The sequence below is a fragment of the Hyaena hyaena genome, unplaced genomic scaffold, assembly GCF_003009895.1.
Source record: "Hyaena hyaena isolate Hyena2069 unplaced genomic scaffold, ASM300989v1 scaffold_387, whole genome shotgun sequence".
Classification (NCBI taxonomy): domain Eukaryota; kingdom Metazoa; phylum Chordata; class Mammalia; order Carnivora; family Hyaenidae; genus Hyaena; species Hyaena hyaena.
In genome coordinates this window covers 1,091,304-1,113,611 of record NW_024081019.1, presented here as the reverse complement: position 1 = coordinate 1,113,611, position 22,308 = coordinate 1,091,304, and the positions used below count along the sequence as shown (strand labels likewise).

Sequence of the window (22,308 nt, the reverse complement as noted above, 5' to 3'; positions counted from 1 at the left end):
GGCAGACCCCCAACTCTTTGAGCTACAGAGCTGCCAAACCCAGCCCTTAGACCAAGGAGTAATGTTCACTGGGAACAGCCAGGATTTGGAGTTGGGAGCCCTAGAATTCCATCAGTGAGAAATTCTCAGTGTTTTCTCCCAACTTTGTTGTCCTCATCTTTAAAATGGAGACACAGTGAAGATACTGGCTGTCAGAGAGCTTTGCATGCAATACCAAGGTGAGATGCTCTACAGGCTCATGCTCCCACGCCCACCCCGGCCCTGATGCATGGGAAGGAAGTCCCCACACACAACAGTTCCAGCCCCAGGACAGCTAGCCTCATGATGAGTGCCATTCTAAACCATTTGCTGGTCTAGAGCCAACCTGCGTTGGGCTCCTACAGTACCTTACTGTGAGGGTCACTCTCAATTCCTCATTCTCTTGGACACTGTCATTCTTCTGCAGGTTTTGGAGGGAAAGACAATATTCTCCACTGCCTCTGAATCTCACTCCCCTCCCTCTCTCCTTCCTATTCCTTCTCTTACCTCCATTCCTAAAAGAATGACTTCCTGGTTACTCTCCATGCCTCTGGCTCTTAGTCAAATGCTCTGAGGGGCGTCTGGGTGGCTTAGTCGGTTAAGCGTCCGACTTTCGCTTAGGTCATGATCTCGCGGTTCGTGGGTTCGAGCCCCGCGTCGGGCTCTGTGCTGCCAGCTCAGAGCCTGGAGCCTGTTTCAGTCTGTGACTCCCTCTCTCTCTGACCCTCCCCTGCTCACGCTGTCTCTCTCTCTCCTAGAAATAAATAAAACATTAAAAAAAATTTAAAAAAAAATGCTCTGATTAAGGTCAAAAGCCACTGCTGAGCATAAAATGATAGGGGCAGGTGATGAAGGGTCCCTGAGAGGATCCAGAGACTCACATAATTCACTCCACAGGGTCCAAAACCACAGCACTGCTGCTTCATGGCATATCAAGTGTCTCCAGTCTAAAGGTGACAGGAACTGAGCCTGACCCATGGGCTTTGGCATCGATTTCTTTGAGGAAGGCTCAGTGGTTCTGGGTGGTAGGGTCAGCCTCTTAGAGATGGGGTTCCAAGAAGAAAGCCAGGGATGGGCTGTATTGCAGAAGTGACCAGAATAAGGCCCGCAGGGCTGCCAAACCAGCTGGCCAAGGCATGATCAGAAACCAGCCCTTGGAAAAGCTAGATGTTTTCCTGAATACTACACTCTACTTCCCTCTGCTTCTCTTTTGGAATTTCTTAAAACAATTAACACAGCTCATCTCTATTGCAATATGGGGAAGCCAAGAAAAGTATATTGATTCAGGCATGGGCAAAATCTACAGAGAAATAAGCAGCATATTCCAGAAGCATCAGGAACCAGAAGGTGAGACCCCCACCCCCTCCTCCTGCCAAAGGGAATGAAACCCTTGGGATGACTTAGGAGGCCAGCGGGCCAGCCCCTTCCTTCCCACCCTGAGCTCTTTCTGCTGACAGCCCCACCCCACCTCTTGGGTCAAGCTTTCACAGCACCTCTAGCCTATGTTCTCGTTGCCTACTCCCATCGGGCCTAAATCCATGCTAGGTGGTGCTCACTGTCGGGCTTTTATGTGTGTCTTAGTTGAGGCAAAAATTAGAGCCATGCCTCCAAAGAAAAGTCTGTCAACCAAATCCTTCTACTTTTCCCAAACTGAACATTTCATTCACACCATATCACACCATCAAGGTCATTTTCAACGTGGTAAGTAAGGTCTCAATCAGACAATGCTACATTAAGAATTATTTTTTTCTTCACAATGGCCTGTTCAATCCCCAGGGCCTCCACCAAAAATGATACATATGGGGCACCTGGGTGGCTCAGGCAGTTAGGCATCCAACCCTTGATTTCAGCTCAGGTCTTGATCTCACAGTTTTGTGGACTGAGCCCCATATCAGACTCTGTGCTGATAACTCAGAGCCTGCTTGGGATTCTCTCTCTCCCTCTCTTTGTCCCTGCCTGACTCATGCACATGAACACATGCTCACTCTCAAAATAAATAAACTTTTAAAAAGTTTATATATAGAGATATATAAATATAGTTAGAGATAGAGATAGATGTAGATGTAGATACAGATACAGATAGATATAGATAGGTAGGTGCCTGGGTGGCTCAGTTGGTTAAGCATCTGACTTTGGCTCAGGTCATGATCTCATAGTTCTGTAAGTTTGAGCCTTGGGTCGGGCTCTGTGTTGACAGTGCAGAGCCTGCTTGAGATTCTCTCTCTCCTTCTTTCTCTGCCTCTTTCTTTTCTTCCCTCTCTCTCTCAAAAATAAAGAAATAAACTTTAAAAATATTTTTTTCTTCCTAAAAGGCACCTCATATTTTCCCTCTAGTATCTGCTACCAAAAAAATTAGTAGCTAATGTGCCATCTAATTTTTTTTTCCCAGGACAGTGCACTGGCAGGAAATATTTTTCTTTTTTTTTTTTTTTGGTCTAGAATCAGCCCAACTTAATTGGTTTGTCACTAATTACTTTTCTCCTACATGGATATTTTTTTCTCTCATCTCTTCACTTATCTTCTCCTAATAAGCTTTCAAGTGACACATCCTCTTTCCAACCCAGACACACAACTTAGAGGCTGTGGAAGCCATTTACAAGTGAAGTCACCCTCTTCTGTCTGGGAAGGGACCAGCTGCTCCAGGTATCATTCTGGCTTCATGATGAAAGGCTCCCATCCCATCCCCTTTCTACACCAGCGATGAGCATCACAGCACCAGGTACTCCCGCGGAGGTACAGGTAGTAATGCACCCAGCGTGGTTGGGCTACCATTCCAGCTTATTAACATGCCTGACTACTGCTCAGGAGATCAAGAAATAAAGGGATTAAAAGTATATTCATCATCCTCATTGAGCCGTGGGATGAAATGCTTATTTTGGGAAGTAATGGTTCCAGGTAGGAGGGGAGTGAGAAAGGAGTGTTTTATTACACACACCTTCTCAAATGTGAGCACTTAATGCTCTCGCATTATCATCTATTATTACAGTTCTATAAAAGCCATTTCTAGGAATCAATCCCAAAGTTTTGAAGTCTTCCCAAAAAAACTGGAAGGCAGAATTTGGAAGAAGGCTCTCTACATAGAGAAAGTATAATTTTGATTCTACACGTTAAGGCTTACTATGGCCATATCCACACCCAAGACTCGATCCACCTTAGTAAACAATGCAGTGACTGGGAATTTGTGTGCCATTACTTCAAAAGAAGTTAACTTTTTTATAAAGGAGAGAAGATGGGTATGAATTTCCTATTTTTCAGATGGAGAAAACAGAGGCCCAGAAAGTTATCAGTGAAACTACTTTAAGTGAAAGCCAGCAAGTAGTGATGGTGCTGGAGAGAAATACCCCCCTGTTGTGATTTACAGCCCCACCATTTCTCCACTCCCTGCCTGTCTGCTGGGGAGCATGTCCACCCAGTCCTGCTCAGTCTCTGGTATTTCTGTTCCCTTGGAATCTGGGTTTTCATTCCAGGGAGAGCATTCATTTGCCTCATAATTTGCTGATCACACTGGCACAGAAAACACTGAGAAGCTTTTGACTCCTGTTTTCCCATATCAAGACCTGGAGACAAAAGAGTCTAGTGAAATTGATGGGGAGCTCCAAGGCCCTTACAGGGATCCCTGTGCCCAAGGAAAAACACTCAATCTATTTCATAATATTCACACAAGCTTCAAAATGTCACCTAAGTGAGGTAAAGCCAGCAGCACTAGCCTCTAAATCCACTATGGGTGCTGACAGTGCTGTCACACATGTGTGGACCTTGGCAACCACAAGCATTTCACATACCCTTTCTCACGCCGTCTTCATAAAAACCCACCCCAAGGGCAGAACTCTCTGAGGAGATTCCCAGGGCAGCAGTTCTCAAACTCAAATGTGCAGAGGAACCATCTAGGGATTTGTTAAATGCAGATACTGATTCAGTGGGCCTGGGGCTCTGCATTTCTAAATGTCCCCAGGCAATGTCAAGTTTCCTACTCCCAAGGACCCGACTTGGAATAGCAAAACCCTAAAGCACAGTTTGCTAAACCATAGCTCTAAGGATTGAAAAGGCAATAGCAGGGGCACCTGGGTGGCTCAGGCGATTAAGCATCCTACTTCGGCTCAGGTCATGATCTCACAGTTCGTGGGTTCGAGCCCCGCGTCAGGCTCTGTGCTGACTGCCAGCTGAGAGCCTGGAGCCTGTTTCAGATTCTGTGTCTCCCTCTCTCTCTGATCCTCCCCTGCTCACACTGTCTCTCTCTCTCTCTCTCTCTCTCAGAAATAAATAAAAAATATTTAAAGAAAAAAAGGCAATAGCAATGAACAGCTCACCCCTGATGGGGCTCAAATGAAATATTAAACCACTAAAGATATTTCCTATATTACTCTATTTTACTGACAGCTGGCAGGATTACAGAGGGGCACTGTGCAGGCAAAAATGCCTCTGAAGGAGCCCAGGAAGGGAGTAGAAACAAGATCGACTCACGGGAGAAGCGGGCTAGTGGTCTGGCAGGCTTGTCTCCAGCTTCATTTGCGACTGAAAAAGAAAAGCAGACAATGCAATAAGAACAAGGCACATATGTCCACAGAATATGCCCAATCTACAGCTAATCCTCTGGCTGATTTCACATTAAACCATGTTTGAGGACCTTTGTAAGACAATAAAAGCAACTTCACTTCCTCTCTGTCTGTATTTCCAATGCTGCGCTCGATGTCTAAATGAGGACAAATGTCTTCATCATTTTGAGTTAGTGCATTTGAATCAAGCTGGAGAGAACCTAAGCAATATGTAGTTTCCTATGTCTCGAGGCGTAAAGTGGCTTACACCCACACAGTAAGAGGCATGGATGCCTGACTTCCAAGCCAGTGTATGTCCTTCTGGTTCAAGCTTCCTCTTATCAGCCTGTCTTAAAACATATAAATGCACCCCAACCACTTAACATAAATCCACTATGCTCTGACAGACAGGACCAAAGGCAAGATAGGATTTCAGAAGGTAACAACAGGATTGGTTTTTATTATTAAGGATATTTAAATTGAGGTGCTAACAAACAGGAGAGTTCAAATGGGGTGGGGAGACCAAGAAAATTCTTCAGAGAATTGTTCTAGAAAACCTTACCCTTAAAGCTTCTCAGCAGGGCAATTTGCCCTCTTCTGACAAGCCTCTATATAATTTATCATGTGAATAGAGTCATAATTAATATCCCCTATATTTATGAACACCACCTTTGTGATTAAAGGTGAGATCAATCATTAAGTAGAAACATAAGTTTCATTCACTTTGAATATCACTTTTAATGCCCATAAAGATTATAGCTTGGTTGTTTTATATTTTCATAGTAAACAGGCACAGATATTTGTAGTCAACTTGAACAGAGCACCCAAAGCAATCAAATGGAAAAACCTGTTCATTTCAGCTTAGGAAAAAAACACTCACTAGAGAGGCAGAATAAAAGAGTTGCTAAAGTCATCATGAATGTATGCAAAGTTGCAGCAGCAGGACGAAAGAAGTAACTACTTCATAAACATTACATCAATTTTGCAAATCATGGAAGGAGTAAAAAAATTCTTTTCACCCTCTCACAAAGGTAAGGATTTCACAATTCACCACATGTGGACAGATTTTAAAAAATTCATGGATCCAATCTGTCTACTTTTTTGTCATTTGCACTGGCCCACTGTCTGCACTCTTTGTAGATTACAAACAAACAAGCAAACAAGACATTATTAAAAAATGACCAGCGGCGGGGGGGCCACATTGTATCCTGCTTCCATTACCTCCCACCCCAGCATTTCAAAAAGGAAGAGGGTAAGAGAGAGAGGGAGAATCACACCCTCCTTAGGTACTGACGTGTTTCCCTGGCCTTGAGTTGAAACTGTTTCCTCTTCGGACACCAGAGATCCTTCTTTAAAGAAACAGAGCAAGGGTTTCTTCCCCCAAAAATATTTGCTGCAGAAACTGATGGGCTGCTTTTATTTTATTTTGGCAGGGGGAAGGGGGCATGGTTTTAAGTAGAAAAAACAAAAGTAGGAAAACAAAAACCTTTGCCCTTGCTGTGAACACCAGCAGCCACTAAAATGTTCAACTTAAAGAGTGAGTATCTTCCCTGTGGGAAGTAACAGTACTGTCACTATTTTACATGCAGCAATGGCTGTTTCCTCACTCAAGGGCTTTTACCTCCTCTCCCCACCACCCTATCCAAGGATGGGAATTGCTGACCCAGATCCAAGTCACACCAGGAGAGGCAGGAATTGAGATCTAGGCCAGTAGAGTACCAAGAGACTTGTGTCTACCCAGAAGGAATTTGAACCATGCCAGCAGTATTATTTTCCTAAACACAGACCCCGTGCCACACTCCCTTAAAGGTCTCCAGCAATGTCCCAACACTTACAAGACACAATCCAGCTAACGTGGTATTGAGCACGTGCCCCCCCTCCCTTATTCTTCTCAGCTCACTCTATTTGCCAGAGCATCCTTTAGTCATATGCTCTGAAAATTCCTAAACGTGCCCTACACACATCCTCCCTTCCCAGGACACCCCTCCCCACTGCCTCAACTGCCAAGTCAGATTCCACCCACTCATCCCATAAGATTCAGGTGGAGCCATTCATTTCCAAAAAGTTCCCTGACACTCACCACGGCCTTCTCCATCCCATAGATCTCTGCATACACCCAATTCCCTTCCCAGACAGGAGTTAGCAAACTTTAGCAGGCATCAGAACCACAGGAAGGTTGGTTAGAATAGACTGCAGGGTTTGTTACAGTAGAAATTCTGACTCAGTGGGGGCGCCTGGGTGGCTTAGTCGGTTAAGCGTCCGACTTTCGCTTAGGTCATGATCTCGCGGTTCGTGTTCGAGCCCCGCGTCGGGCTCTGTGCTGACTGCCAGCTCAGAGCCTGGAGCCTGTTTCTGTCTGTGACTCCCTCTCTCTCTGACCCTCCCCTGCTCTCGCTGTCTCTCTCTCTCTCTCTCTCTCCTGGAAATAAATAAAACATTTAAAAAAAAAAAAAATACAATTAAAAAAGAAATTCTGACTCAGTGAGAGTCTGCATTGCTAACAAGTTCCCAGGGGATACTGAGGAGCTGGCCTGGGAACCATATTTTGAGACAAGCTCTTCTCCACTACAACCTACCCCACCCAAGACAAGGATCATAACTTTGCATCTTTGCATTTCCAGTCTTCTGAACTCTGAGTGCCACACAGAATAACACATACAGTCAGTGTTTCTAGACTAAATCAAGTAGGGGCGCCAAGGTGGCTCAGTCAGTTAAGCGTCAGACTTCAGCTCAGGTCATGATGTCATGGTTCATGAATTTGGGCCCAGCATCAGGCTCTGTGCTGACAACTCAGAGCCTGGAGCCTGCTTCAGATCCTGTGTCTCCCTTTCTCTCTGCCCCTCCCCTGCTCGCACTCTGTCTGTTTATCTCTCGCTCTTTCTCAAAAATAAATAAACATTTTTTAAAAAGTAAATCCAGTAGACCGAATCCATACCACTGCCACAGATGGCTTAGTAGACCAGAAACCTAAGATAGGCTTCCAGAGGACTATAAAGAGGCCCAGGTGTGTTGTTTGGTCCCACAATGTTTTTAATTTTTAAACAATTGTCTACATTTAAAATCAAGAGATTTCAAATATAAAATTTAGATTGTAGGCTTCTCTCAATAACTGAACGCCTGTCCAGTCCACAGGCCAGTAACGGCTCACCCCTGGGACACCCCCTATGGGTGGTGGCTCTGTCTCCTGCAAGCTCAGGATCCAGCTCTTTGCTAACTTTCTATATTCTTTGCATGGTCCACAAGGCAAATGAAAACAATATTTGGTTTGAATGAAACTAAAACTTAACAGAGACCAGCACTACAAAAAGTGGTTGTGGCCAAGTTCGCTGAACCCTTTGTCCCCAGCCCACAAACTGTCCAGGCAGGCTCCTCAGATGTCTGGGACACACCTGGGCTTCATGGCCAGCAGAGGATTCATCTGCTGTTAGCCTTTTATTTTCTTTTTTTATGTTTATTTATTTTTGAGAGAGAGAGACAGAGTGCAAGCAGGGGAGGAGCAGAGAGAGGGAGACACAGAATTTGAGGCAGGCTCCAGGCTCTGAGCTGTCAACACAGAGCCCAACACGGGGCTTGAACTCACAGACTGCAAGATCATGACCTGAGCTGAAGTCCAACGCTTAACTGACTGAGCCACCCAGGCGCCCTGCCCTTTATTCTTTTAAAAATATACAGCAAGCTTTAACAACAAAGTAGATGTCCCATTTATCAGATGCAATTCGAGCTTGAATTTGGCAAAATCTCATAAAAATGATTATGTAGATTTAAGGAAACTTATCCATATCATACTATTGGGCAAAATACACAGACCAGTATGTTTCAGTGATTACATATGACATTGAATTGTATGTCTAGGCTACATGTCCATATTGGCACAGAGAAAGGAGTGGAAAGATGTGTGCTAGATATATTAACAATTATTTCTTCTGTATCCTAGCATTTGGGATGATTTTTATACTTTTCGGCATAAACCCAATAGTTTATGATAATCATGCACCATGTTTGTAATCAGATAAACTGTTCTTATTAAAGGGGTAGGAAAAAAATGGTCTATTATTTGATATAGATTAAAATTTTAGATATTGTATGTATATGTCTATTTATTTATTTATATAAATTATATTTTAGATTCAGATTCCAGAGGAGTCTTGGATCACAGAATCCAGGGGACTTTCCATCTCTTGTCCAAGAGGACTCCCTACAGGACTCTAGAAACGAATCTCCCACTCTGTTCTCCAAGGAGTTCCACACCTTCTAAATAAGAGATTTGCAACCCTTGTCACACATTAGAATTACCTTGGGAAATTTGGGGGGGCACCTGGGTGGCTCGTTGAGTTAGGCATCTGGCTCTTGGTTTCAGCTCGGGTCATGATTTCACAGTTTCATGGGTTCAGGCCCCACTGTGGGCTCTGCACTAGCAGCATAGAGCCTGCTTGGGATTCTCTCTCTTCTTCTCTCTCTATCTCTCCCCCACCTGTGCTGTCTCTGTCTCTCTCAAAATAAAAAAAATTAAAAAAACAAACTTAAAAAAAAAAAACTACCTAGGAAACTTTTTAAAATCCTGGTGCCTAGGCCACATCTCAGACCAATTAAACAGAACCTTGGGGATGGTAGCCAAGCATTGGTACCTTTTAAGCTCCTAGCTAACTCCACTGAGCAGCTGAGAATTACTAATAAACAGTGTCACTTCATACGTCTTTATCAAGGCAACATTCAGGGAGGAAGGTGTGGCTCAAATTCCTTCAAAAAGCAATTATGTCTTTTCAGTTCTTCTTTCAGGATGCTTTCGTTTTGTCCTTAAGATCCTGAGCAGACACCTGTCTCTGCTTTAAGAAAAAAACCAACTGTTAAGATTGCAAACATAACTATGGGGATCGATTAGCAAGCAACTCTTCAGATTGTAAAGGGTTTTTTATAAAACGATGGCCTCTAACCTTCAACACATGTGTACTGTGTGCCAGCCATGAGCTCGGCACTGGGCTAGACTCTGGGTGGACTGCGACAAGAGATTTCACCCTCAGCCTTCACCTAGAAATAAATTAGGGAAGAAAGCCATGCCTTTCAATCTGGGTTTATCTCAGCCTGATGAGCTAGGGAATGGACTTTAAAATCGTGAGGAGGAGGAGGAGGAGGAGGAGGAGGAGGATGTGCTGATCCAGTTTCCTTGGCCCCATCCCAGAAACACTGAATCAGAATCCCTGCAAGTGGGGACAGGAGTCTGGATTTTAATCAATTGCCTCAGAAGCTATGTCTGCTGTCTGTTATATATTCCCCTGCCTCCCCCACCCCAGAAAAAAATAGCCAGAAGCAAATCTTAAAGGAAGGGCTTGCCAAGGAGACCGGAGAGAGAAAGGGAGGCAAGTGAGACGACGGGAAGTTAACTCAGAACAATGAGTACCATTGCCCCAGGCAGTAAAGGAGGCACTGAGGTCCCAGCTAAGCTGCAAACGATCCGGGCCAAGAAGACAGAGTGGTCCAAGCAGTTGTGGTGGTGGCCTGGACAGGTGCACACTGCTTTGTAACCAAAACTAGCACCAAAAATACTACCACCCTTGTTTTGAAAGCTCTGCCACCTGGGGGTATATAAACGCAGCTGGGGTGCTGGGTGCCAGGGTGAAAACACAGTGAGCAAGCAAGCCAGCAATGGAGCCGGACTTCCTGGAAGGAAATCTGCCTGATGCACTGGCTACCTGCTGCTTTGCCACAGTCTCTGAGGCCAGCCCAGGGACCCTCTCAAGGTGAATTCCTTTGGGAAGCCCAGGGGCTGGAAAGCCAGGCACAAGGGGCTCCCAGAAAAGAGAGGCTTTAAATGAGGTTCCAGGCACCTTCCTAAATTACTGTAAAAGGTGAAGCTCCGAACTGCTCACAGATGTTCTGTCTCACCTCACATTGCCTTCAACTTGCAAAGACCCAAGCGACAGCAAAGAAAACTGGATGGAATGCTGGGAAGAAAGAGACTTGGTCCAAGATCATCAGTATCACCTTCTAAGTAAGACTTTCCATGACATTACCAAGGCCACAGCTCCTGACTCCCCTTCTTCCTCTGTCCGTATTTCCCTTCCCTGCTCTGTTCCTCCCCATAGCACTGCCACCTTCTCATATGCTCTGTACTTTATTCACTGCGCTTATTGCCTTTCTCCTTCCACCACAAGGGATTCTCTGAATAAGCACCAGGGAAAAAGGTCATGATCATGATCACATGATCATGGGGACATGATCCAAACTCAGAGCATGATTCTCTGCCAGTGAAAGAACTACGACATCCCCAGTGCCTAAACGCCTGGCACACAATATTTACAGTATGAATCAATGACCGGCCTTCTACCAACCTACCATGCAGAGTGCAATGGGGGCCAAGAAGAAGTGGAGAGGGAAGGCACAAGGACATTAGCACACAGCACTCTAAGTATCGATTCAGCCCTTCAGAAATATTCATCAAGCACTGACTAAACTTTAGATACCACGTAAAGCTGTGAGCAACCAGATATGGCCCCTGCCACTGAGTAAGACTGATATTTCCATTTGAGAACTATTCAGGCCACTGGAATTCAGGACTGTCAGGTAACTTTTCTAAGACCACACAGTTGTGTGGCAGAACTCCAATCCGAAACAGGTGTACCTGGCTCCGAAGCCCATGTTCATGCCATCTTTCCCATTTCCTCTTTGCCTTCCATGAAGGGGAGGCAGATAGGAGCCATGCTCCAGAGGAGGCTATACCTAGAGAAAAGTCTTACTAAGGCCTGCCCCTCTCCCTCATGCCTCTAACCCTGGTGAGAGCCACATTGGCCTACAGAGAGGAGAAGAGGTCACCTGCCTCGGACCTCACGCCTGAGAAAGCCCAGGAGACTTGTCAGGTGAGGCGTGTGTGGGGGCGAGGACTCACAACAGTGGCCTCCAAAAGAGGGAGAGGTTAGATACAAAGGAAGGAGATTCACTGCCATGTTCCTACAAGAGCCCCAGCTACCAACTGACCCCCTAACCCTCTTAAACCCTCTCTAGGTAGAAAATAGTAACAAGGGAATAGAAATAATCGAATTCATGTTAGCATGAGAAGCACTACAACTCATAAAAACAGCCTGAGGAAGCAAGACCTATTCTCTTTTAACCGGTGAGGAAACTGATATTCCAAGAGATCAAGTGACTTGTCCAAGGTCAGACCAAAGCCAAGCAGCAGAGTCAGAAACATCATCCATTTCTCCAGCTCCAGCCCAGCATTCTCAGAAAAAGAATTGAAGTCAGTCTCTTCAGCTCTCACACAGCGATGTGTCATGAGTGAAGTAAAGGGTCTGGCTTCTGGTTTCCCCACTGGGTTTGATAAGTATCAATGCCTGACAACTCCAGGATTCACTTTAAGCACAAAAATGTATAACTCTGAGGATGGCTGACTCAAGTGCTGTGTTAAGAAGGCTTCTGGTGTCTGATGAATCCTCAAAGTCTGTTGCAAGTGGGGCAGAGGAGGCTGGGGGGGGAGGGGTGGCAGAGGAAGCTAGGGGTGCAGGGGGATGGGTAAATGGGAAAATCTCTGCCAGATTAGATGACACATAAAATAGGGCCGCAAAATGTATAATTCACAAAGATAATAGAGTTAAATACTCTATCATGTATGTAAAATATTTTATGTATGTAAAATACGTAATTAGGGTTGCTTAAAATGGGAAATGCTAGCTATATAATAACTAAAGACCAGACTAAGAGCTGTTCATTCATTTCCTAATTTTATCTTCACAGCAACTCTCTAAAGATATTGGTATCTTTTTCCCATTTTCCAGATGTGGAAACTGAGTGTTTGAGTACTTAAGTAAATTGCCTGAGATGAAACGACTAGTGAGAGGCAGGTCTGGAAATTGAATCCAGTGCTACCTTATTCCAGAGCCAGCGCTTTTAACCCCTGTGCTATCCATCACACTTCTCAAATGTGCATACTATCTCCTGAGCCCTACTACCAAGAAACCCAGACCAGGTGGGAGAGCCCCTCGTCTCCCCTCCACTTAGCCTCAAGTTAGAAGCTCACAGAGGAAGGCACCTGCTCTCTGGTTCCTTAAGCAGAACAGAGCTCTGCAATCCAGCTGGAATTTGTGCCCCAACAACATAAAAGACATCACCACACCTCAGCCTGCTCCTTTCTCCCCTTCTGTATTCAGAGATGCTCAGCATTGCCTCATTATACCTTCCGGGCCAATTTGGCTGTCAAATCGACTTTGTATCAAGCTCTTGCACAAAAGAAAATACAATCAGTTTGTACTGATGACTTATCAGGGCTGATAACTTAAGAGTGGCAGGGATGGCACACCTTCCAGACCCTACTCTCCGAGGCTAATGGGCAAATCCTTACAGAGGGCAAGGCTTGCCTGCCAGAGGGCAGAATGGCTCACCCGCTCGCTCAGCCCAGGGTGCAACGAAACACAGAGGGAAAAGAAAAGAAGCTGTTGCCAACCGGAGAAGACTGCTTGCAAAACAGATTTCCTTTATTATTTTTTTTTTAATTTGGAGGAATCTGGGTCATATGGGAAGATTCATGAAATGTATTTCTTTCTTCTCTGGTCTTAATTTTATACGTTTGTTTATTTACTTATATCCTCCCTCATTCCACAAATTACATATTGTTTTCTGTTTTGCTATGCACCAATCCTTTATGGAGTGAAGTGGGATATGAATAAAAAGTGAAATTTACTTATTTCAATCACTTCCTTGCTTTCTTTCCCCGATCCCTCTTTCCAAGTTGTCACATTTCAAACTGACTTCCCATGGCTTTCTGTGACTTAGATCAAACAATTGATTAACCTCTACTGAATCCCCCCTGAGGGCCCGCTTCCCCATTGCTGTGCTGGGTGCAAGGATGGACATTACTGGCCCTTGGGGGGCTAGGAGTCCAGCTGAGGCCCAGAGGTCGGGCACTGAGCTTTCTGACGCAGATTATTGGAGTTGTCGCAATAAGGATGTATCACGGTGCATGGTATTTCTGTGGAAACCACCTGGCCAGGGTACCAGCCCCTAACCTCACAGAGCCTGAGGCCAAGTTGGGAAAACATAATATTAACACGTGACAGATCCAAACTCTGCTGAATGCTAAATAAAAGCCCTTGTTCACAGAAGAACAAGAATCAGAACTTTATGAGATTAAAATCCAATATCAAGCTGGCTGCTCAAACTGTCAACTAATTACAGTCCAACCCAGACAGGGCAAAGAGAAGTACACAGAAGAAGAGGAGGCACACGAAAATGCGTTACGCCCCTATGTCATGTCAGGCCCTGATAGGAACATCCGTAATTTGCATTTAATTCTCACACCATCCCACGAGCTGAGTATTATCTTCAGATGAGGGAACCGAGGCTTTGGGAAAGTTATGTAACTTGACCAAATCAGGGCTAGTAAATGGGAAAGCGGGGCTTGAAACTCAGTTCTGGGGGCACCTGGGTGGCTTAGTCGGTTAAGCGTCCGACTTTCGCTTAGGTCATGATCTCGTGGTTCGTGGGTTCGAGCCCCGCGTCGGGCTCTGTGCTGACTGCCAGCTCGGAGCCTGGAGCCTGTTTCAGTCTGTGACTCCCTCTCTCTCTGACCCTCCCCTGCTCACGCTGTCTCTCTCTCTCTTTCCTAGAAATAAATAAAACATTAAAAAAAAATTAAAAAAAAAAAAAAAAAGAAACTCAGTTCTGTGAGCCCTTCTCTTTTCTCTGTAGTTCACACGGCTGGAACACATGTTAAAAGATCCTTGGAGTGCCTAGGTGGCTCAGTCAGTTAAGCATCTGACTTTGGCTCAGGTCATGATCTCATTGTTCCTGAGTTCAAGACCCACATCAGGCTCTCTGCTGTCAGTGCAGAGCCTCCTTCAGATCTTCTGTCCCCCTCTCTCTCTGCCCCTCTCCTGTTCGTGCTCTTTCTCTCTCAAAAATTAAACATTTAAGAGGCGCCTGAGTGGCTCAGTCAGTTAAGCATCTGACTTCGGCTCAGGTCAAGATCTTATGGTTCGTGGGTTAGAGCCCCATGTCAGGCTCTGTGCTGACAGCCAGCTCAGAGCCTGGAGCCTGTCTTCGGATTCTGTGTCTCCCTCTCTCTCTGACCCTCCCTGCTCGTGCTGAAATAAAATATTTTTTTAAATAAAATAAAACACCTCTCTCAGAAATAAAATATTTTTTTAAAAAGTAAAAAAAAATTAAACATTTAAAAAATTAAAAAACAATAATAATTTTTTTAAAAAAGATGTCTGGTCCAACCCCACATTCCCTGCTTGGATCCCCTACAACACCCCAGACAAGTGGATGGCAAGCTCATACCTGAACAGCCCCCTCTGGAAATAGGCCCCTTCATCTTTAACCTATTCTACAACCTTAGAAGGCTCTTCTTCATGATGATGAAATCTCATTCAACATTTGATGACAACTGTCATACCCTTGAGCCCCCTCGTCCCCAGACTGACACTCCCAGTTTCTTCCTCCTTTGACAAAAATAACCAGAGGTCTTCACCCACAGAAGTCAAGTCATTTAAATCACTGCCAAAAGAGAATACGTGTGTTATTTTAAATAAGCCTCAGCAACACACTGCTTAACAACATTCACCTCCATGATGATCTTCAGGCTAGGCCAAATCGAGACAAAGGGCACCTGGGAACCATTGTCTGTACTGTGTAATCAGGAGTCAACCGAATGGACTGAGTGATTTCTAGAAGGCTGCTGTCTGAAGCACCACACCTGGGACTTTTCTGTGCATAAAAACCACTGGAGGATCTTGTTAAAATGCAGAAGTGGGGCCTGAGACTCTGCATTTCAGACAAGCTCCCAGGTGATGCCGTTGGTGCTGGTCCATAAACCCCACTCTGAATAGAGAAGTATTAAAGGACATATCCCACTTTGAAAAGAAATAGCTAAGCACACTAAGAGCCCTTTGGAAAGCCCCAGCGTGGTTTTGAAAATGCACATGATGGAATTTAACACCCAATTCCCTTGGTTGTTTTTCTAGCAATTTTGTGAGAAAGAACTGTTCACAGCAGGACCTTGAAACATACTTCAGGAAAGATACTGAGAGTGTGTGCATATGAGAAGGAGCGTCCAAGCAGAAAGGGAGAGGGAAACTCATCCCCCTCAATGGGCATGAAAAAGCACCAAGCCGAACTAGAAAATCACTCCCCACCCAGAGCAGGCCACCAGCAGGGTGCAAAGCCCAGAGTGAGCAGAAAGCTCCTCAGATCCAAGCTAAGAAGTGAACCTCCCAGCCAGGACGAACTAGAGCTGCTCCATCTTCATGCATGCTCCTTGCAGGACCTTCAACTTATGACAGCTAGTGTGCATGCTCGGCTCCCCCCAAGCATGGGTCAGGTACGCACCACTGGAGCTATGCTGTCCAGCAACATAGATCATCGCATCCTTACTGACCGGCTGCAGGCTGAGCAGATCAAACGCATCAAACACATCAAATAAATAAAACTTGGCCCAGAAATCATCGAACCCTTGGGCAAGGAACTCTGATGCCCTCTGGGCTGAGCCCCCCACAGCAGAGCCCAGGTCTCCCATGAGATTTCCCTCCGGCCTCGCACAGGGCCTGCATACATGGCTGCTGAGTGAAGAGCTAGAGGAGGAGTGGAGGCAGCCAGCGAAGCCACAGAGGCCCTGAGATAGAGACCCACATGCTGCTAGGACTCCTCCTCTGTAGGAGTCAGAGATCCCTGCTACCAACCAGTGAAAGGCTTGCTCTTCACTTGGCGATTTATCTTCTCAGCTGGATGGAAGTTTGGGAACCATTTGGGAGGGGGGGGTGTCACAATTTGGAAGCAGGTGTATTGAGCCTGGTAAGCAGAGTGTTTAAATGATCCGAATTCCCTTGGGAACACTTCACCACAGGTGCACAAATCCCTGCTGCTCACACCAGGCGGCCTTGGTGCCAGCTGCCTGGCTGAGACACAAGCGCTAGGACTCTCGAGCCGCAGGAGCCAAAGCAGGACTGTTTCTGCCAGCAATCTGCTCTCGCCCAGGCTTGCGCATCTCAGTAAATGCCACTGCCCTCCCTCACGCTCCTTTCCCCCCCCCCATAGTTGATCAGGACAAAACTATGTGATGTTACCCTATTTCCATTCCTTCCATCAGTAACCCTATAGCCTTACCTCTAAAATATACCCTAACTCCTACCACCCCTTCTAGCTCCTCTCACCTAAAACTCTGGCCCCAGCACCCAGGGCCCTTTGCTTAGATGACCCTAGCATCATCCCACTCGTGCCCCTCTCCGCACACCACCAGCCCAGCCGACTGCATCGCTTCCCCGCTTAAAACCCTCCAGCGCTTCTCGCTGTGTTCAAATCGCTGCCGACACATCCCTCCCTGATCTGACCTCCTCTCCTCTTCTCATCTGCCAGTTGACTAAACTCTAGCTACACCAGCCTCCGTTCTCCCTCCCAAAGGATATTCCCACGTCACTTGCTTCTCCTGCTTGGAACGCTGTGCTACTGGTAACAAGGGTCCCAACAGCAGTGGCTTCCCTTCCAGGCCCTTCCAGGTCCAGGTGCTGGTCTAAACATTTTACATGTGATAACTCATGCAGTCCTCTTGATGACGTTAAGACATAGTGCTATTGTTATCCCCACTTGATAGATAAGGTACCTAAGGCACAGACCTTCCCGAGGCCACACAGCTGACAAACGGCAGAGCCAGATTCCTCACTGGGCAGTCTAAGTCCAGCACCCTGCCCTGACCCACCACATACCCTGCCCCTTACAGATCTCACCCCTTGCACAGCAGCCCCTTCAGCTTTCAGGTCTCAACCCAGATGGCACAGCCCCAAAGTCTTCCTTGACCATCATCCTCTCTCAGGCACCTGTCAGAATCTGGAGTTAACACACTTCTTCATCACAAACACAGACATAAGCTCCCTGAAGGCAGCTTCCAGCAGGCTTATTCTCTATACCTCTAGAACTCAGAATAGTTCCTGGCACAAAGCCCCCTCAACAAGTATGAACTAACCTACAGCCTGGTGTATGTTACTGCCTGGCCTCTGAAGGCATCTGAGTTTTCAATCTTCCATCTTGTCCTGTCTTGTAGTATTATCTGTAGTCTCCCCTTGGCCTGCTCCACAGGACAGAGTCTACGCCCAGATGCCAAGTCCCAGCACAACGTGGCCCCAGCCACCCTTCTGGCCTTGCACTCCCACCCACCCCCCCACACACCAACCATCCTGAACTCTCTACCTGTGGGTCCCACTCTGGACACTCTCCTATCCCAGCCATTATTCATGCCCTCCTTTGACTTTCACGTCTTTTTCCACTTTTCCCAACCCACAAATGCCCACTCACACATCAGGGACCAAATGTACCCGCCCTGAAGAGCAAGCCCCCCTGTGATCCTGCTCCTGTCCTCTTGACATCAGTTTTCTGTCATGGCAGGTGGAAAGACTGCAGGCTTCCAAGTCAGGGAGACCTCATCTGGAGTTCTGGCTCCTCGGCTGTGTTACCAAACCTCTCAAAGCCATTTACCTCGTGTGCATATGTAAGTCACAACACTTACCTCTCGAGGTTGTCGTGGGGGAAATGAAATGTGGGAAACACTCAGCACCATCTTAGCACACAGCCATGATGAGATGCTCCACAAAAGGTAGATGATGGTGTTAGTGTTCTTTCTTTAGGGTCTACTTTTCCATCAATGTGTGTGTTCCATGAGAGTAAGGACACTCTCTTGATCTCCTTTTCGTCTTAACGGCTATGTGCATGCGCGACACACGAATCTCGGTAACCATCTCCGGCATAAATGCATGAATGGCATCTTTGGAATCTGCTTCCAGAAAAATCTGGGATCGCAGGAGGTCAAAGCCTCACTCTGGTCCTTTCATTTTACTACTAATAAGGGGAAAACTGAGAGATGGACAGAAACTATGCATTCAGGACTTTGGTCCTACATTAGAAAAGCCGACTTAGAAAAGGGGGCAAGGAGGACCCAGCCGTGGCCTCTGGGAGGAGGTGGTAGAGGACAAGCTGGAGATAAAGAACACTCACAGAGAGCTGGCCGGTGGTGGCCAGCTCTAATAATTAAGAAAAAAAAAAAAAAACTAGGGGCTCCTGAGTGGGTCAGTCAGTTAAACTGACTGTGGCTCAGGTCATGATCTCTCACTCGATGAGTCTGAGCCCCACGTCGGGCTCTGTGCTGACCGCTCAGAGCCTAGCGCCTACTTCAGACTCTGTCTCCCTGTGTCTCTTTCTGCCCTCCCCCACTCGCACTCTCTTTCTTTGTCTCTCTCAAACATAAATAAACATTTTTAAAAAAAATTTTTTTAACTAGTAAAATATATCACAGTCCACTGGAGAACCAGCAAGAAAGGAAGCGGTAGGGGCAGAGTGATCATTATCCGTTTTCAGAGAGGCTGAGGGCTCATCACGTCCCACCCTCCCGTGGCATCCCCACGAAGCGGACACGGGGCCGCTCAGTCGTGTGCTTCTGGAATGCGCATCTTCACAGGACACGCCTGACGCGTGCTCCTCTGTGTTTCCCTTTGCAGCTTCTACACAAGCCCCTCTCTTCCTCCCAAGCGCACACACGACCTCACATCCCCCGACTGCCTGCAGGACGACGGCAGTTTTCAATTTCTCTCTCTCTGAAGGTTTTTCTGCTAATGAGCTTAGGGTCTAACAGCTAAGGATTGCAATGAGGGCTACGACAGAAAAAGCCCAGGGTGCCCTCGAAGAGAGGAAGGTGGTAGGGCTGCGTATTTGAGATCAGGGAGCAGAGTGGGCCCCTCTGAAGAAATTAAATTTAGGCTCATGCTGAGATTTGAAAAACGACACCGCCTTTGCGTCTCCACCATTCCCTCAGGTCACCTCTGCGCAGCCCTGCTAAAGGGAACTCAAAAGAAAGGTAAAAGACAAACAGCCAGTGGCAGCAGTTGTGTCTACTCACTTTGGGCAGGGTGTTAACAAAGCTGGCTTATGAGAGCTATTTTCACGTGACTGCAGACCATGATGTCCGCTGAAGTTTGTCACTTATAACACAGTACAGGGGCGCCTGGGTGGCTCAGTCAGTTAAGCATCTGACTCTTGATTTCGGCTCAGGTCATGATCTCACGGTTTGTGGCTTTGAGCCCCACATGAAGCTCTGCACTGATAGCACGGAGCCTGCTTGGAATTCTCTGTCTCCCTCTCTCTCTCTGCCTCTCTCTTTCTCTCTCTCAAAAATAAATAAATAAACTTAAAACACACGCATGCACACGTGGACACACACACACACACACACACACACAGGGAGAGAGTACACAACAGAACTCTGGATTTAGGATTTCAGGGCTTGCTAGGAATGCCAGCCTCTCTCTGCCTGGCCCTGACACCCTCATTCAGCCTCTCTGGACCTGAGCTGCTTCTAGAAAACAGCATTAAATGCAGGACACCTGTCCTGTCTTTCTCACAGTGTTGTTCTAAGGAAGGGCTAAATAAGCTACCTCAGAAGCACTTTGTAAATATAAGCAGATGAGGGTATCAACAGCACTTCTGTTCATGCTGTGAAATTTTACATCTCAACAAACACAGAGAATTTTAATGTTTCACTCCTCGGGACAAACATGGTGATCCCTGTATTCATCTCTTGGTGCCATAAACTGAATGTTTGTGTTTCCTCCAAAATTCACACACGGAAGCCCTAATGTGGTATTACTTGGAGGTGGGGCTTGCAGGACGTGACTGGGTCATGGGAGTGGAGCCCCCATGATAGGATTAGAGCCCCTTATAAGAAGAGGAAGAGACACAGCCCCCTCTCTTTCTCGGCCACACAAGGATACAGAAGGCTACAGTCTACTAGTCTCACCAAGAACCAGACCTGGTGGTGCCTTGATCTTGGACTTCCAGCCTCCAGGACTGTGAGAAATAAATGTCTGTTGTTTAAATACCGCAGTCTATGATATTTTTATCATAGCCAAACAGACTAAGATGCCAAAGTTCGTATTTAAAACAACATAAGAGTAGATATGATCAGTACAATAAAGATTAGAAGAAGATGAAAGGAGCCTGGGGTACCACTTGTGACAGGATGGTCAGCTACGACTTCTTTTTTTTTTTTTAATAATTTTTTTAATGTTTTATTTATTTCTGAGAGAGAGATAGCATGAGCAGGAGAGGGTCAGAGAGGGAGATACAGAATCTGAAGCAAGCTCCAGGCTCTGAGCTAGCTGTCAGCACAGAGCCTGACGCGGGGCTCAAACCCACGAACTGTGAGATCATGACCTGAGCCGAAGTCAGGCGCCTAACCGACTGAGCCACCCAGGTGTCCCGGTCAGCTAGGACTTCTGATAAGGAGATCTGAGCGGGCACCCACAGGAAGGGGGGATGTCCAGAGAAAAGCACAGCAAGCTGTGGGGGGCGGGGGGAGGCAGCAAATGCAAAGGCCCTGAGGTGGAACGTGATGGTGAGAATGCACGAGCCCAGCACATAATAAGCACGCAATAAGCAGGAGCTACGTGATAATGACTGTCATTCTCACTGCTGCTAAAACAGCTAGTTTCTACTGGTGGATGAGCCAAAGCCGAGAAAACCCAATGCACTGCAACAGTTAGAGCCTTAGGGCCCTGTCAGAATTCAGCTCTGGGGGCTCTTTTCATGCTGCTACAAAAACAGCCACATGGCGGCAGAGGCCATTAAGAAGTAGGACTTACACAGGAGGGTGGCAAATTCATTGTATTTCATCCTCCATTGGCTCCTACATCCTCCACCTTTGCCCTCCCCCCTCCCCAAACACAGCCTCTGAGGAAAAGAGGTCTCTGCAGGCACATCACATAGTCACTCAGCTTACATGTGCTGGGCCCCTCGTGTGCGTTCAGCTCTGAGCCAGGCACTGGGGACACTGAGCTACATCAAGGTGAGATCTTTGCTCCTGAGGAGCTCACTGTTTGGTGAGGAGTTAGGAGTGGAGAAAAAACTGGTCAAAATAACGATGGCCCAGTTGAAGAAGCACCAGCGTGGACCTCAGTGCCACATGCCCTGCAGGCACAGCGGAGAAACATTCTCAGGAACACCCACCTCCCATCCCCAGCCCAGACTACATGAGGCCCCTCATCATAAGTTCTCATTGAACCCCTTTCCTTTCCTTGCTTTCTTCCCTAGCATTTATGAAAACTGTAACGGAATAATGAGTTGGGGGATTAATATCTATCTCTTCTGCTAGACCGTGGGCCCCATGAGGCAGGGACCCTGTCTGTCTGTTCACACCCACATTCCCAGCACCTAACACATGGCTGGCATGTGGCAGAGGCACAGAAAGACACCATCAGTAAATGAAGGCTGCCAAACACCAGAACACTGAATTCTGTTGTGGAATCATGGGATCAGCCTCCAAGGCGGCTCCCGTGAGCCTCACTTCCTAGCGCTCACACCCTTGTGTGTTCCCTTCCCACAGTAGGTCAGGACTCACTACACGATGAACAGATCACTGGAAGTGGGTAGTGTGTGACTTTCAAGTGCTGGTCATAAAACATTGCGACTCACACCTTGCTCTACCTGCTCTTTGCTCTGGGGGAACGAGGCAGTCAAGCTGTGAGGATTCTCAAGCAGCTCAATGGAGAGGCCCACGTGGTGAAGAACTGAGGCCTCCTGCCAAAAGCCAATATCAACTGGCCAGTCAGTCATGTAAGTCACACTGAAGCTGGTCCCCCGGCCACAGTCAAGGCTTCAGATGACTATAGGCCCGGCTGATGCCTTGAATATGATCTCGTAAGAGACTGTGGCCCAAAGCCCACCTAGCTCAGCTGCTCTCTCCCTCTTCTTATAAGGACACTAATCCAATCACAGGGGCGACACTCTCATGACC

General features: G+C 46.7%; 1 protein-coding gene across 1 annotated transcript in view; it reads right to left on the bottom strand.

The window, feature by feature from the left end:
• PDE1C (phosphodiesterase 1C) overlaps positions 1-22,308 on the bottom strand; it is a 519,825-nt gene that overhangs the window by 418,636 nt on the left and 78,881 nt on the right. Inside the window, exon 2 of the mRNA XM_039251155.1 lies at positions 4,480-4,530. Within this exon, the coding sequence (XP_039107086.1) occupies positions 4,480-4,530 (51 nt within the window). The remainder of the gene's footprint in view (positions 1-4,479; positions 4,531-22,308) is intronic.